We start from the raw sequence: 15,496 nt of genomic DNA, 5'->3' as shown, positions 1-15,496 counted from the left end.
ATATATATATATATATATATATATATATATATATATATATATATATATACATGTGTGTGCGTGTGTGTATATATGGTAAGAATCTATTTTTTATAATTTTATAGTTTTTGTAAACTAATCTTATTATTTTTTTTTAAAGATTTTTATTTATTTATTTGACAGACAGAGATCACAAGTACGCAGAGAAGCAGGCAGAGAGAGGAGGAAGCAGGCTCCCTGCTGAGCAGAGAGCCCGATGCCGTGCTCCATCCCAGGACCATGGGATCATGACCTGAGCTGAAGGCAGAGGCTTTAACCCACTGAGCCACCCAGGCGCCCCAACTAATCTTATTATTAAGAATAAAGAAGAAAGGGGCACCTGGGTAGCTCAGTTGGTTAAGTGTCTGCCTTTGGCTCAGGTCATGATCCCAGGGTCCTGGTATTGAGTCCCACATCAGGCTCTCTGCTAAGCATGGAGCCTGCTTCTCCCTTTCCCTCTGCCGCTCTTCCTGCTTGTGCTCTCATGCTCTCTCTCTCTCTCTCTCAAATAAAATCTTGAAAAAGAAAAACTAATAAAAGTAGGTTCCTAGGCTTTGATTAAATTTGCCAGGAAACTGGGGCACCTGGGTGGCTCTGTGGGTTAAGCCTCTGCCTTCGGCCCAGGTCATGATCCCAGGGTCCTGGGATCCAGCCCTGTATTGGGCTCTCTGCTCAGCGGGGAGCCTGCTTTCTCCTCTCTCTCTGCCTGCCTCTCTGCCTACTTGTTATCTCTGTCTGTCAAGTAAATAAATACAATCTTTAAAAAAATAATAAATAAATAAATTTGCCAGGAAACCAAATAAATGTGGGTTTTTTTTCTGAAATTAGAACATTTAAAAAAAATTTTAATTTTAGACAAAAATATTCATATGTCTTATTATAATAGTGTAATTTTTAGTCACAAGCAGAACCTATATTGATGGAATATCACGAATTCAAGGCCGCAAAGCAAGAAACTAGGGCCAACTGAATCAGATTAGGTAATGTTTATCCAACTAGTAAGTCCACTATTTCTTCCTTAGTTTACTCCCTTGTCTTTTTTTCTCATTCTCTTTTTATTTCTTTGGCCCTTAATCCCTTTGTCTCACATCTTAACCACTTTCTACTCTGTGACTTCTGTCATTTTTGAAAATTACAGTGACAACATATTTTGGTTTTTTCTTTTTTTTCAAATACGAAAGTACCCTCACCATAAGACAAGTTTCCCAGTGCTTATTTTACATGATTTTGTGCAACAGTTCCCATGTGTAAGTGCTTTGCTTGTAAATGCTTCTCTGTCTTGAGGTACTGGTTTGCTCATTGTTGAGATTTGTAATTAGTATGCTGGAATTGTTTTTAAAATGACAGTAATAACTTCTTTATTTGAATTATTTCCACAGCTGGTATAAGGCTAATTACAGTATGGCTGAGAAGTTAGACTGGGGCCGAGGAATGGGCTGTGACTTCGTCAGGAAGAGCTGCAAATTCTGGATTGACCAGCAGAAACAAAAGTAAGAACACATTTCCTCATTATATCTGTGATAACATGGTTGATTTCTGATTTTGTTCTTTATCCTAAACCTAAAATGTCACTATTTTGAAAATGTTACCTAAACAGTTCAATTTCAAAATGTACAGAAAACCATCTGTGGTGCTTCGTGGTAATATAATAAGTAGATACATTTTTTTTTTTTTAAGATTATTTATTTATTTATTTATCAGAGAGAGTGAGCACAGGCAAACAGAGTGGCAGGCAGAGGCAGAGGGAGAAGCAGGCTCCCCGCCGAGCAAGGAGCCCTATGTGGGACTCGATCTAAGGACGCTGGGATCATGACCTGAGCTGAAGGCAGCTGCTTGACCACCTGAGCCACCCAGGCGTCCCGATACATTATTGTTTTAAATCATATACAAAAAGAATCCACAATGTGGGAATGAGAGCCATAAGCATTTCTACTTAGTTTATAATGAATAAATGATAAACTATAAAATTTTTGCATATTCTATCATTCTTACTATTTTCTTCAGAGAATGCACTCATAAACATAGATGCAGCTGTTGATTCAGTATCTAAAAACATGAAAATACTTTTGAATAATGGCTCTCAAATCTGGATGAAAATCAAAATCACCTAGCAAACTTTTTAAAAGTCCACTCATCAAGTTTGAGGGATGTGTATACCCACATATTCATATGTTTATGCATTTTTTTTTTAAGTAAGCTCTATGCCCACTGTGAAGCTTGAACTCATAACCCTGAGATCGAGAGCCTCACATTTCGGGACTCTTGGGTGTTTCAGTTGGTTAAGTGGCTGTGTTTGGCTCAGGTCATGATCCCAGGATTCGGGGATCGAGTCCTGCATTGGGTTCCTTGCTCAGCAGGGAGCCTGCTTCTCCCTCTGCATGTTTGTTCTCTCTCTCTCTCTGACGAATAAATAAATAAAATCTTAAAAAAAAAAAAAAAAAGCCTCACACTTCATGGACTGAGCCAGCAGGTATCCTTGTAAATGTATATTTTTAACTTTTTATTTTAAGATAATTATAGGTTTACATGTAGTTTTAAAGAAATATACAGAGATTCCATATATACTTTATCCAGTTTTCTTAATTGGTAGCATCTTGTAATAACTGTAGTATAGTAACACAGCCAGGATGTTGACGTTGATACAATCAGACACAGAACATTTCAGTACCACAGGAATCCTTCATGTTGCCATTTTATAGGTTTATACCTACTTCCCTCCCACTCCAGCCCCTCTTACACCCCTGGAAACCACTAATCTGTTCCTCATTTCTATAATTTTGCCATTTAAAGAATGTTATATAAATTGATTCATTCTATATATAACCTGTTGGGGCTGACTTTTTTCACTCCACATGATTTTCTGGGTTGTGTATATCAATAGTTTCCTCAAGTTAATAGCTGAATAATATTCCATGATATGGATGTACCACAGTTTGTTTAAGCATTCACATGTTTTGTTGTTGTTGTTGTTGTTTTAAAGATTTATTTGAAAGAGTGAGAGAGAGAGATCACAAGCAGGGGATAAGGATAGAGGGAGATACGGACTACCCACTGAATAGGGAGCCCGTTCCAGGCTCATCCCAGGACCCTGAGATCATGACCTGAGCTGAAGGCAGCTGTTTAATGGACTGAGCCACCCAGGTGCCCTAAACATTCACATGTGGGAGGATACCTAGGTTGTTTCCAGTTTTGGACTATTATGAATAAAGCTGCTGTAAACATTTGTGTGCAGGTTTTTGTGTGAAAAGAAATCTTCATTTCTCCAAGATAAGCAATTGCTGAGTCATATGGTAGTTGGAAGTTTAGTTCTCTAAGGAACTGCTGAACTCTTTTCCAGAGCTCCAGTATTCTTTTCCAGAATGGCTATACAATGTTTTATATTCTACCAGCAATGTATAAGTGATGACAGTTTTTCCATATCCTTGTGAGCATTTAATGTTGTCACTGTTTTTTATTTTAGTTACTCTGAAAGATAGTAGTGATATCTCATTGTGGTTTTACTTTGCATTTCCTTAATGCCTAATGATGTTGAATATCTTATTCATGTGCTTATTTGATGTCTGTATAGCCTCTTTGATGAGATACCTCTTCATGTCTTAGGCCAATTTTCTAATTGAAATGTTTGCTTTTCTCTTTCTTTCTTTTTTTTTTTTTTTACTGTTAAGTTTTGAAAGTTTTTAGTATAGTCTAAGTACTAGTCATTTGTCAGATATGTGGTTTGCATACATTTTCTCCTAATCTGTAATTTTTCTTTTTATTCTCTTAATAGGGTCTTTTGTAGAGTAAAAGTTTTTAACTTTGGAGAAGTCCAGATCATCAATATGTCCTTTTCTGAGACATACTTTCAATATCAAGTCAATGGCAAAGCCCTAAATCTCAAAGATTCTTGTATTTCTTTTTCAAAAATTTAATTGCTTTATGTTGTATATTGCAGTCTGAGATCCATTTTGAATTAATTTTTGTATAAAGTGGGAGACTTTGATCAAGGTTCTTTGTTTTGTGTATGGATGTTCAGTTGCTCCAGCACCATTTGTTGAAAAGGCTGTCTTTCTTTTATTAAATTGCTTTCTTGCATTTGTCAGAGAATCAGCTGGGTGTATTTATATGGGTCTATTTCTGTGCTCTCGCTTCCTGTTCCATTGGTCTATGTGTCTGCCACTTCATTAATACTGCACAGTCCTTGATTACTGTAGCGATACTATGTCTTAAAATCTGTAAACTGATCTACTTTACTCTTTTTAAAATTATCTTAGCTGTTCTAGTTCCTTTGCCTTTCATAAAATTTCAGAATAACCGTGTCTACAAAAAATCTTGCTGGGATTTTTCTATGAATTGTGTTAAACTTATATATCAATTTTAGGAGAATTGACATCTTAGCTCTATTGAGCTTTTTTTTTTTTTAAGATTTTATTTATTTATTTGACAGATCACAAGTAGGCAGAGAGGCAGGCAGAGAGAGAGGGGGAAGCAGGCTCCCTGCTGAGCAGAGAGCCCGATGTGGGGCTCCATCCCAGGACCCTGAGATCATGACCTGAGCTGAAGGCAGAGGCTTAACCCACTGAGCCACCCAGGTGCCCCTCTATTGAGCTTTTTAATCCATGAAGACAGTTGGGGGAAGGGGACATTCAGTTTTTCACTATTAAGTATGATGTTAGTTGTAGGTGTTTTGTAGATGCTTCTGTTCAAGTTGAAGTTCCCCTCTTTACCTATATTTCTGAGAGTTTTTATCACAATGGATGTTGACTTTTATCAAATCCTTTTTTTGCTTTGGTTGATATAATCATGTGATTAAAAAAAAAAACTCTGTTAATATGATAGATTACACTGTTTGGTTTTCAAATATTATTATCTATTTATTATTAACATATATTATTTGCTTCAGGGGTATAGGTCTGTGATTCATCAGTCTTACACAATACACAGCACTCACCACAACACATATCCTCCCCAATGTCTATCACCCAGGCACCCCATCCCTCCCACCCCCCTCCACTCCAGAAACCCTCAGTTTGTTTTGTGAGATTAAGAGTCTCTTAGTGTTGAGACTCCTAATCTCACAAAACAAACTGAGGGTTGCTGCCCGGTGGAAGGGAGGGACAGGGTAGCTGGGTTATGGACATTGGGGAGGGTATGTGCTATGGTGAGTGCTGTGTCTTTGATTCACAGACCTGTACCCCTTGGGCAAATAATACATTATATGTTAATTAGAAAAAAAAAAGTCTCTTATGGTTTGTCTCCCTCTCTGGTTTCGTCCTTTCTCCACATCCTCTCCAACATCTGTCATTTCCTGACTTGTTCATATTAGCCATTCTGACTGGTGTGAGGTGGTATCTCATTGTGGTTTTGATTTGTAGTTCCCGGATGCCGAGTGATGTTGAGCACTTTTTCATGTGTCTGTTGGCCATTTGAATGTCTTCTTTGCAGAAATGTCTGTTCATGTCTTCTTCCCGTTTCTGGATTTGTTTATTTGTTCTTTGGGTGTTGAGTTTGATAAGTTCTTCATAGATTTTGGATACTAACCCTTTATCTGATTTGTCGTTTACAAAGATATTCGCCCATTCAGTTGGTTGTCTTTTGGTTTTGTCGATTGTTTCCTTTGCTATGCAAAAGCTTTTTATCTTTTTTTTTTTTTTAATTTATTTCTTTAACAGACAGAGATCACAAGTAGGCAGAGAGGCAGGCAGAGAGAGAGGGGGAAGCAGGCTCCCTGCCCAGCAGAGAGCCCGATATGGGGCTCAATCTCAGGACCCTGGGATCATGACCCGAACCAAAGGCAGAGGCTCAACCCACTGAGCCACCCAGGCACCCCCAAAAGCTTTTTATCTTGATCAAGTCCCAGTCCATTCACTTTTGCTTTTGTTTACTTTGCCTTTGGTGATGTGTGTGGGAAGAACTTGCTACAGCAGAAGTCAAAGAGGTTGCTACCTGTGTTTTCTTCTAGTATTTTGATGGATACCTGCCTCACCTTTAAGTCTTTCATCCATTTTGAGTCTATTTTTGTATATGGTGTAAGAAAATGGTCTATTTTCATTCTTCCACTTGTGGCTGTCCAATTTTTCCAACACCATTTGTTGAAGAGATTGTCTTTTTTTCCATTGAATATTCTTTCCTGCTTTGTTGAATATTAGTTGACCATAGAGTTCAGTGTCCATTTCTGAGTTCTCTGTTCTGTTCCATTGATCTATGTGTCTGTTTTTGTGCCAGTACCATACTGTCTTGATTATTACAGCTTTGTGGTAGAGCTTGAAGTCCAGAATTGTGATGCCACCAGCTTTGGTTTTCTGTTTCAACATTCCTCTGGCTATTCAGGGTCTTTTCTGGTTCCATACAAATTGTAGGATTATTTGTTCCAGTTCTGTGAAAAACATTGATGGTATTTTGATAGGGATTGCATTGAATATGTAGATCATTCTAGCATAGACATTTTAACAATATTTGTTCTTCCATTCCATGAGCATGGAACATTTTTCCATTTCTGTGTGTCTTCCTCAATTTCTTTCATGAGTACTTTATAGTTTTCTGAGTACAGATTCTTTGCCTTTTTGGCTAGATGTGTTCCTAGGTATCCTGTGGTTTTGGGTGCAATTGTAAATGGGATCGACTCCTTAATTTATCTTTCTTCTGTCTTGTTGTTAGTGTATAGAAATGCAACTGATTTCTGTGCATTGATTTTATATCCTGCCACTTTACTGAATTCCTATATGAGTTCTAGCAGTTATGGAATGGATTCTTTTGGATTTCCCACATAAAGTATCATATCATCTGCAAAGAGTGAGAGTTTGACTTCTTCTTTGTGGATTCAGATGGCTTTTATTTCTTTTTGTTGTCTGATTGCTGAGGCTTGGACTTCCAGTACTATTTTGAATAGCAATGATGATAGTGGCCATCCGTGCTGCATTCCTGACCTTAGGGGAAAAGCTTTCAGTTTTTCCCCATTAAGAATGATACTCGCTATGGGCTTTTCATAGATGGCTTTTATGATATTGAGGTATATAACCTCTATCCCTACACTGAGAAGAGTTTTAATCAAGATAGGAGGGGAGCCTGGTTGGCTCAGTCAGTTGGCATCTGCTTCAGCTCAGGTCATGGTCCCAGGATCCTGGAATCGAGTCCCACGTTGGGCTCCCTCCTTAGTAGGGAGTCTGCTTCTCCTTTCCTCCCTACTCATGCTCTCTGTCACTATTTCTCTCTCTCTCTCTCAAATAAATAAATAAAATATTTTTTAAAAAAGAAAGGATGCTATACTTTGTCAAAGCTTTTTCTGCATCTATTGAGAGGATCATATGGTTCTTCTCCTTTGATTAATTTAGTGTATGACATTGATTGATTTGTGGATGTTGAACCAACCTTGCAGCCCAGGAATAAATCCCACTTGGTCTTGGTGAATAATCCTTTTAATGTACTGTTGGATCCTACTGGCTAGTGTTTTGGTCAAAATTTCTGCATCCATGTTCATTAGGGATATTGGTCTGTAATTATCCTTTTTGGTGGAGTCTTTATCTCGTTTTGAGATCAAGGTAATGCTGACCTCATAAAATGGGTTTGGAAGTTTTCCTTCCATATCTGTTTTTTGGGTTTTTTTTGTTTTGTTTTGTTTTTATTTATTTATTTATGTGACAGAGAGAGAGATCACAAGTAGGAAGAGAGGCAGGCAGGGGTGGGGAAAGCGGGCTCCCCGCTGAGCAGAGAGCCCGATGCGGAGCTCGATCCCAGGGCTTTGAGATCATGACCTGAGCGGAAGGCAGAGGCTTAACCCACTGAGCCACCCAGGTGCCACCATATCTGTTTTTTGGAACAGTTTCAGAAGAATAGGTAATAATTTTTCTTTAAACGTTTGGTAGATGGGGCGCCTGGGGGGTTTTGATTACTTCTTCAATTTCCTTGTTGGTTATGGGTCCGTTCGGATTTTCAGTTTCTTCCTGGTTCAGTTTTGGTAGTTTATACATCTCTAGGAATGCATCCATTTCTTCCAGGTTGTCTAAATTGTTGGCATAGAGTTACTCATAATATGTTCTCGTAGTTGTTTGTATTTCTTCAGTGTTGGTTGTGATCTGTCCTCTTTTCTTTTTGATAGGTCTGGCCAGAGGTGGTTTGTCCATTCTTACTAATTCTTTCAAAGAACCAGCTCCTAGTTTTGTTAATCTTTTCTACAGTTTATTTAGTTTATATTTCATTGACTTCTGCTCTAATCTTTGTTATTTCTCTTCTGCTGTGTTTAGGCTTTCTTTGCTGTTATTTTCCAACTCCTTAAGGTATAGGATTAGGTCTTGTATTTGAGACCTTTCTTTCTTGAGAAAGGCTTGTAGTGCTATGTACTTTCCTCTTAGGACCCCTTTTGCTGCATCCCAAGGATTTTGAAAAGTTGTGTTTTCATTTTCATTTGTTTCCATGACTTTTTTTTTTTTAAGATTTTATTTATTTATTTGACAGACAGAGATCACAAATAGAGTGGAAGGCAGAGAGAGAGGAGGAAGCAGGCTCTCTGCTGAGCAGAGAGCCCGATGTGGAGCTCGATCCCAGCACCCTGGGATCATGACCTGAGCCGAAGGCAGAGGCTTAACCCACTGAGCCACCCTGGTGCCCCTCCATGACTTTTTTTTAAAATTCTTCTTTAATTTCCTGGTTGACCCATTTGTTCTTTAGTAGGATGCTCTTTAGCCTCCGTGTATTTGAGTTCTTTCCAACTTTCCTCTTGTGATTAAGGTCGAGTTTCAGAGCACTGTGTGGTCTGAAAATATGCAGGGAATGACCGTAATCTTTTGGTACTGGTTGAGACCTGATTTGTGACTCAGTATGTGATCTATTTTGGTGAATATTCCATGTGCACTAGAGAAAAGTGTGTGTTCTATTTATTTGGGATGGAATATTCTGAATATATCTCTGAAGCTCATCTGGTCCAGTGTTTCATTTGAGGCCCTTATTTCCTTGTTGATCTTTTGCTTAGATGATCTGTCCATTACAGTGAGAGGGGTGTTACTGTCCTATACTATTATTGTATTATTATTTTGATGTATTTCTTTGATTTTGTTATTAATTGGCTGCTCCCATGTTAGGGGCATAAATATTTACAGTTGTTAGATCTTCTTGTTGGATAGACCCTCTAAGTATGATGCGGTGTCCTTCCTCATCTCTTATTACAGTCTTTGGTTTAAAATCTAATTTGTCTGATTTAAGGATTGCCATCCCAGCTTTCTTTTGATGCCTATTAGCATGAGAAATGGTTTCCATCCCCCTCACTTTCAATCTGGAGGTGTCTCTGGGTCCAAAATGAGTCTCTTGCAGACAGTATATAAATGGGTCTTGCTTTTTTATCCAGTCTGATACCCTTTGTCTTTTGATTGGGGCATTTAGCCCATTTACATTTAGGGTGACTATTGAAAGTTATGAATTTAGTGCCATTGTATTGTCTGTAAGGTGACTGTTACTGTATATTGTCTCTGTTCCTTTCTGGTCTATGTTACTTCTGGGCTCTCTCTTTGCTTAGAGGACCCTTTCAATATTTCTTGTAGGGCTGGTTTGATGATCACAAATTCTTTCAGTTTCTTTTTGTCCTGGAAGCTTTTTGTCTCTTCTGCTATTTTTGATGACAGCCTAGCTAGTTATAGTATTCTTGGCTGCATATTTTTCTAGTTTAGTATCCTGAAAATATCATGCCAGTCCTTTCTGGCCTGCCAGGTCTCTGTGGATAGGTCTGCTGTCCCTCTAATGTTTCTGCCATTGTAGGTTACAGACCTCTTGTCTGGAGCTACTTTCAGGATTTTCTTTTTTCTCTGTGATTTTTAAGAAAAATTTTATTCTGTTTTTTCACTGTTCCAAGATTCATTGTTTATGCACCACACCCAGTGCTCCATGTAATACGTGTCCTCCTCCTGGTGCCCACTACCAGGCTCATCCATCCCCCCACCCCTCTCCCTTCCAAAACCCTCAGGTTGTTTCTCAGAGTTCACAGTCTCTCATGGTTCTTCTCCCCCTCCAATTTCCCCCAATCACTTTTCCTTTCCTTCTCCTAATGTCTTCCATGTTATTCCTTCTGCTCCACAAGTATGTGAAACCATATGATAATTGACTTTCTCTGCTTGACTTATTTCACTCAGCATAATCTCCTCCAGTCCCATCCATGTTGATAAAAAAGTCGGGTATTCATCCTTTCTGATGGAGGCATAATACTCCATTGTATATATGGACCATATCTTCTTTATCCATTCATCTGCTGAGGGCATCTTGGCTCTTTTCACAGTTTGGCGATTGTGGACATTGCTATTGTGAACAGTGGTCAATAGCCACTATATGATTAGACATATTGGACAGCACTCTGCAGAAAGTTCTATAAGCCGAACTGCTGTAGAATTATATGCCATGAATCTTGAACAACTCTAACTTTGGAGCTTTTAAATCAGTATTTTTTAAGTTCCTTATTCTTCTTTATCCAGTTAGCCAAAACTCATATTTTAATTCAAGGTAAATTATGTATTATGTTAGAGAAAAAGTAAATGAATTTTGTGGCATTGAGGAAGTGACTTAGTAAGAACTACTGGTCATTTTCATTGGAAACTTTATCATAGAAAGCTATAAAATTGCCTTATATAAAGATTTTATACAAGTGGTATGGACAGTGAAATTATATTTATTGAGTAACTTGTATGTGCTAGACATGGAGCACTTTATAGTTGAAGCTCAGGAAAATTAAATAAACATCAAATAAGCTAGTATTTGAAACCAAGCCTATGTGAAGACTTCTAGATGTTTGCTTTCCTGTTACACTGTGCTACTTTATGTTTATCAAAGACTGTGGTAGGTCTTTTACATATTTTATCTCAAGAAGCTATAACTCCCCTAGAGATGTTTTATTGCTATACTGTGTTAACGTAAATGAAGCAAGTATCAGTTTTTCTTAAAATAAGAAATCTAACCTAGGCTTTTTTCCCCAGCAAGCACGTGGGAGAAGAGGAAAAATAGCAATTATTTTATTTTATTTATTAAATTATTTATTAAATCCTTAATAGGATTTATATTGTTTAAGAACACTGGAATTTCATTTATAACATTACCGTTATATTAATATAATTTATAATTGTAATTATCAATAAGATGACTAATTTGAAGATTATTTCTACAGAACAAAGCAATAGATTCCAGTGTCTTTGGAAAATTACAAGACATCTTTTTCCAAATTGTACTTTCAAGATTAGGTTTAACAGAACAGAACAACTTGTAATAATTAGGAGTATTCACATAATCTTCATTTTCCACATGAAAACAAGATGTATTGTGAATGTGCTCAGTTTAATAAACTGTCAAAAGAGAGTCTTTGAACTAGATTGTGGCATAGAAAAAATTCTTTGTAGCTGCAGGACACAAGTGCATCATCTCCATCTCCATCTCTTTCTTAGACTCCATTATATTGGTTATGAAGATTTGCATTTCTAAGCAAGATCAGAAATTTTATTATTTGTCTTTAATATGCAGATCAGGTCTGCAGAACTCCCATTTTACTGGCAAAATTTGAGAAAGAGATAAATAGAATCATGTTTAATACTAGTGGAATAATGTTACAGTGCATGTAGCATTAATCTTTCATATCTACATTAAGCATTTCTTTTTACACTTTTAAAAATAACTTCATAACCTGATGCAGCATTTAGTATTAAGCTATTAAAAAGTATACTGAAATGATAATAGAAAAGATAAGCTCAAAAATGGATTTGTTTTATTTTCTTTAGAGTTTGATTCCATGGTGTTTATCTTTGTGTGCAGGAGACAGACACTGAGCCCTTTCTGTGACACACTCAGAAGTAATCCATTGCAGTTAACTTGCAGACAGGACCAGAGAGCAGTTGCAGTGTGTAATTTGCAGAAGTTTTCAAAACCTTTACCTCCAGAGTACCAGGTAACACTTGTTTTGGGCACAATTTTAGAAATCAACTCAACTTTTTAGATTTTTTTTTTATTTGACAGACAGATCACAAGTAGGCAGAGAGGCAGGCAGAGAGAGAGAGGAGGAGGAGGCAGGCTCCCTGCTGAGCAGAGAGCCCGATGCGGGACTCGATCCCAGGACCCTGAGATCATGACCTGAGCCGAAGGCAGAGGATTTAACCACTGAGCCACCCAGGTGCCCCTCAACTCAACTTTTTAAAGAGAAGTCTCCATTTTGAGTTAGAAGAGTGAATTCTCTTGAGTTTTTCAACTTATGAAAGGCCCCATTTGTTTTCTATAAGTTAAAAAAAAATGAAGAATTCTAAAAATTCTTTAAACCCAATGTGCTAATCAACAACAATTAATATCTAGCAAAGTCTTGTAGTAATGGCAAAAGGCATTTAGAATATTTACCAGATCTATTTTTAGGTAGTTTGTATTTTTTTCTAATTGTTTCCAAAGTCTTCATCTTTAGTTTCCTCTAATTAACACAAAAGGACAAAATTCTTCAAAGAAAATGACTGAGACACTCTAATTCAATTAATTAAAAGTCTTGGAAGTTCTTCTTTAGAAAAAGTTTGACAGGTGAATTCCAAAAGGTGAAGGAGGGATGTCTATGTGGTTCGGTCAGTTAAGCATCTGACTCTTGATTTCAGCGCAGGTCGATCTCAGAGTTGTGAGATCTAGCCCAGCACTGAGCTCCACACTGGGCATGGAACCTGCTTAAGAGTCTTTCTCTTGGGCATGTGGGTGGCTCAGATGGTTAAGCGTCTTCTTCAGCTCAGGTCATGATCCCAGGGTCCTGGGATCAAGCCCCACATCGGGCTCCCTGCTTGGCAGGAAGTCTGCTTCTCCCACTCCCACTTCCCCAGCTTGTGTTCCCTCTCCCACTGTCTGTCTGTCTGTCTGTCTCTCTCTCTCTGTGTCAAATAAATAAATAAAATCTTAAAAAAAAAACAGTCTCTTTCTCCCTCTCCATCTTTCCCCCCCTCCCCCCCAAAAAAAAAAAAAAAAAAAAAAAAGGTGAAGGACATGGTCCCACATATTCAGTCTGAATCTCTGATTGGACCTTTAAGTTTGTTCCTGCAGTGGCCACCTCTAAAACACCTCAGTTCTGCCTGACATTTACAAAGGATTCTGTAGTCAGAAGTTGTATCTTAGAAGATAATTTAAAACGATCGCTGCTAAATTTTGAGCTTCCTGCATATGTTTATGACCACACTGAATGCTTCAGATATCATAAGATGATAACTGTATTTCTAGGCATAGTAATATAATTCAAGGAGTTGCTGTAAATGTGAAATCTTTAAGTTTTATCTGGTGCCTTAATCCTTTGGTGTTCCAAGTGTTTTTTTAAAAGATTTTATTTATTTATTTATTTATTTGGGGGAGTGGGAGTAGGAAAGGGAGCCAGGGGGAGTTGGGGCAGAGGAGAGGCAAAGGGACAGGGGCGGGGAAGGAGGCAGAGGGAGAGGGAGAAGCAGACCCCTCCTGTGCAGGACCCCAAGATCATGACCTGAGCCAAAGGTAGATGGCTTAACCAACTGAGTCACCCAGGCACCCCTCAAAGTATTTTATATATATGATCTCATTCATATTATCATAGTTTTACTTTTTTCAAATTTATCAAAACAGGGCGCCTGGGTGGCTCAGTGGGTTAAGCCGCTGCCTTCAGCTCAGGTCATGATCTCAGGGTCCTAGGATCGAGTCCCGCATCGGGCTCTCTGCTCAGCAGGGAGCCTGCTTCCCTCTCTCTCTCTCTGCCTGCCTCTCTACTTGTGATCTCTCTGTCAAATAAACAAATAAAATCTTAAAAAAAAAAAAAACTTAGACTAAGATACTTACCTTACTTATTTCTAAAACTACAACAACCTTGAAATACTGCTCAGGTAGTATATTGTCTTTATATTCTATTATATATGAAGAAAAGTACAGTGATATCTTTTTTATATTATGTGGCATTAGAGGGTTGCTATAAATTGCCTGTGGACTTTGTTTTGATTATACAGAATGTTTCTTACTTTCCTGTCTTCCTAACAATTTTTTTTTTAATAGTACTTCGATGAACTAAGTGGAATACCTACAGAAGATTTGCCTTATTATGGTGGTTCAGTAGAAATTGCGGACTATTGCCCTTTCAGTCAGGAATTCAGTTGGCATTTAAGTGGTGAATATCAGCGCAGCTCAGATTGTAGAATATTGGAAAATCAACCAGGTTAGTAGTCTAGTGAAATGAAATGTTGTATATATATATATTAAAATTACATATTAGCAATATAAAGTAAGGATTAAGGGCACAGACCCAGGAGCCAGACTATTTAAATTTGTATTATGGTTCCACTGGTCTCCATTTGTTAGAAGTAACTTAACTTCTCTGTACCTCAGTTTCTTCCTCTGTACCAAGTGAATAATTACACCTATCTTATAGAGTACTTGCGAGAATTACATGAATTCATATAATAAATGCTTAGAACTATGACACATAACAAGTATTTAGTTGTTTAGATATATTTGCAGATGTGTGCACCCTACTTTTTTGTTGTACTTTACATCTGCATGACACTTTCCATTTGCAAAGCACTTTCATTTTTATAATTTCATTTTATTTTTCTAAAAACCTGATGAGAGACACACTGAACATATTGAATGTCAAAAGTAAACAAAGAGACACTAAGTAATACAATTAATTGGTGCCAGCCTAAGGTCCTCCAGTGCAGAGCTCTTTTTATTAAATCATATTAGGTATCCTATGTTTTCTTTTCTGAGGAGTGTGCGTTTTATGTAATTTAGAAGTAACATGTCATTCTCCGGATATCAGAATAATACTCTTGTGGTAAGATATATTGCCAATTAGGTATTCACTTCTGTAAACAAAATGTTATCACATCTGATATGTACATAAAGAGCAATAGGTAGTTTTTTACTCTGTGGTCGTCACAATTTCTAATCTGGTCCTTTTTTCTTTTTTTAATTTAAATTCAATTAATTAACATATAGTCTATTATTTGTTTCAGGGGTATAGGTCTGTGATTTGTCAGCCTTATATAATACTCAGTGATCATTACAACACATACCCTCCCCGATGTCCATCACCCAGTTACTCTAAAACCTGGTCCTTTTTAATCCCCAATTATTCCATACTTTATTACAGATTCTGTTATTTACATTTTAAATTTTCAAAATGGTTTTCCTTTTATATTTAAACCTGGTAGATTTAACTGGATTTGTACAGTCATTTTTTTCATCACTCATCTATTCAATAAATGTCTAAAAACTTTTAACTATTCAGCAGTTCCATGTTAAAGCCAAGAAACGCAGAGATCTGTCAATTATGGGTTTGCCAATGATATGGTATCACACTTTATTGTTTTAGATCTGGAGTTGGCAGACGTTCATTGTAAAGAGAAAGATAGTAAATTTTTTTTAAGAAAAACAGTAAATATTTTAAACTTGGTGGGTCATGCAGTCTCTGTTGCAATTACTGAACTCTGCTGTTACAGTGTGAAAGTAGTTATAGATAATATGTAAATTAATGACAGTGTTCCAATAAAACTTTATTTATAAA

The 15,496-nt window shown here is 37.3% G+C and overlaps 1 protein-coding gene across 1 annotated transcript in view; it reads left to right on the top strand.

Annotated features, from left to right (window-relative positions):
• LOC111155098 (leishmanolysin like peptidase) overlaps window positions 1–15,496 on the top strand; it is an 83,233-nt gene that overhangs the window by 48,189 nt on the left and 19,548 nt on the right. Inside the window, exons 12-14 of the mRNA XM_022515152.1 lie at window positions 1,398–1,508; window positions 11,773–11,905; window positions 13,987–14,146. Coding sequence (XP_022370860.1) covers window positions 1,398–1,508; window positions 11,773–11,905; window positions 13,987–14,146 — 404 coding nt within the window. The remainder of the gene's footprint in view (window positions 1–1,397; window positions 1,509–11,772; window positions 11,906–13,986; window positions 14,147–15,496) is intronic.

This window comes from Enhydra lutris, unplaced genomic scaffold (genome assembly GCF_002288905.1).
Source record: "Enhydra lutris kenyoni isolate GAN:26980312 unplaced genomic scaffold, ASM228890v2 scaffoldscaffold39, whole genome shotgun sequence".
In the NCBI taxonomy this organism is placed as follows: Eukaryota; Metazoa; Chordata; class Mammalia; order Carnivora; family Mustelidae; genus Enhydra; species Enhydra lutris.
This window is presented reverse-complemented; position numbering and strand designations above follow the sequence as displayed.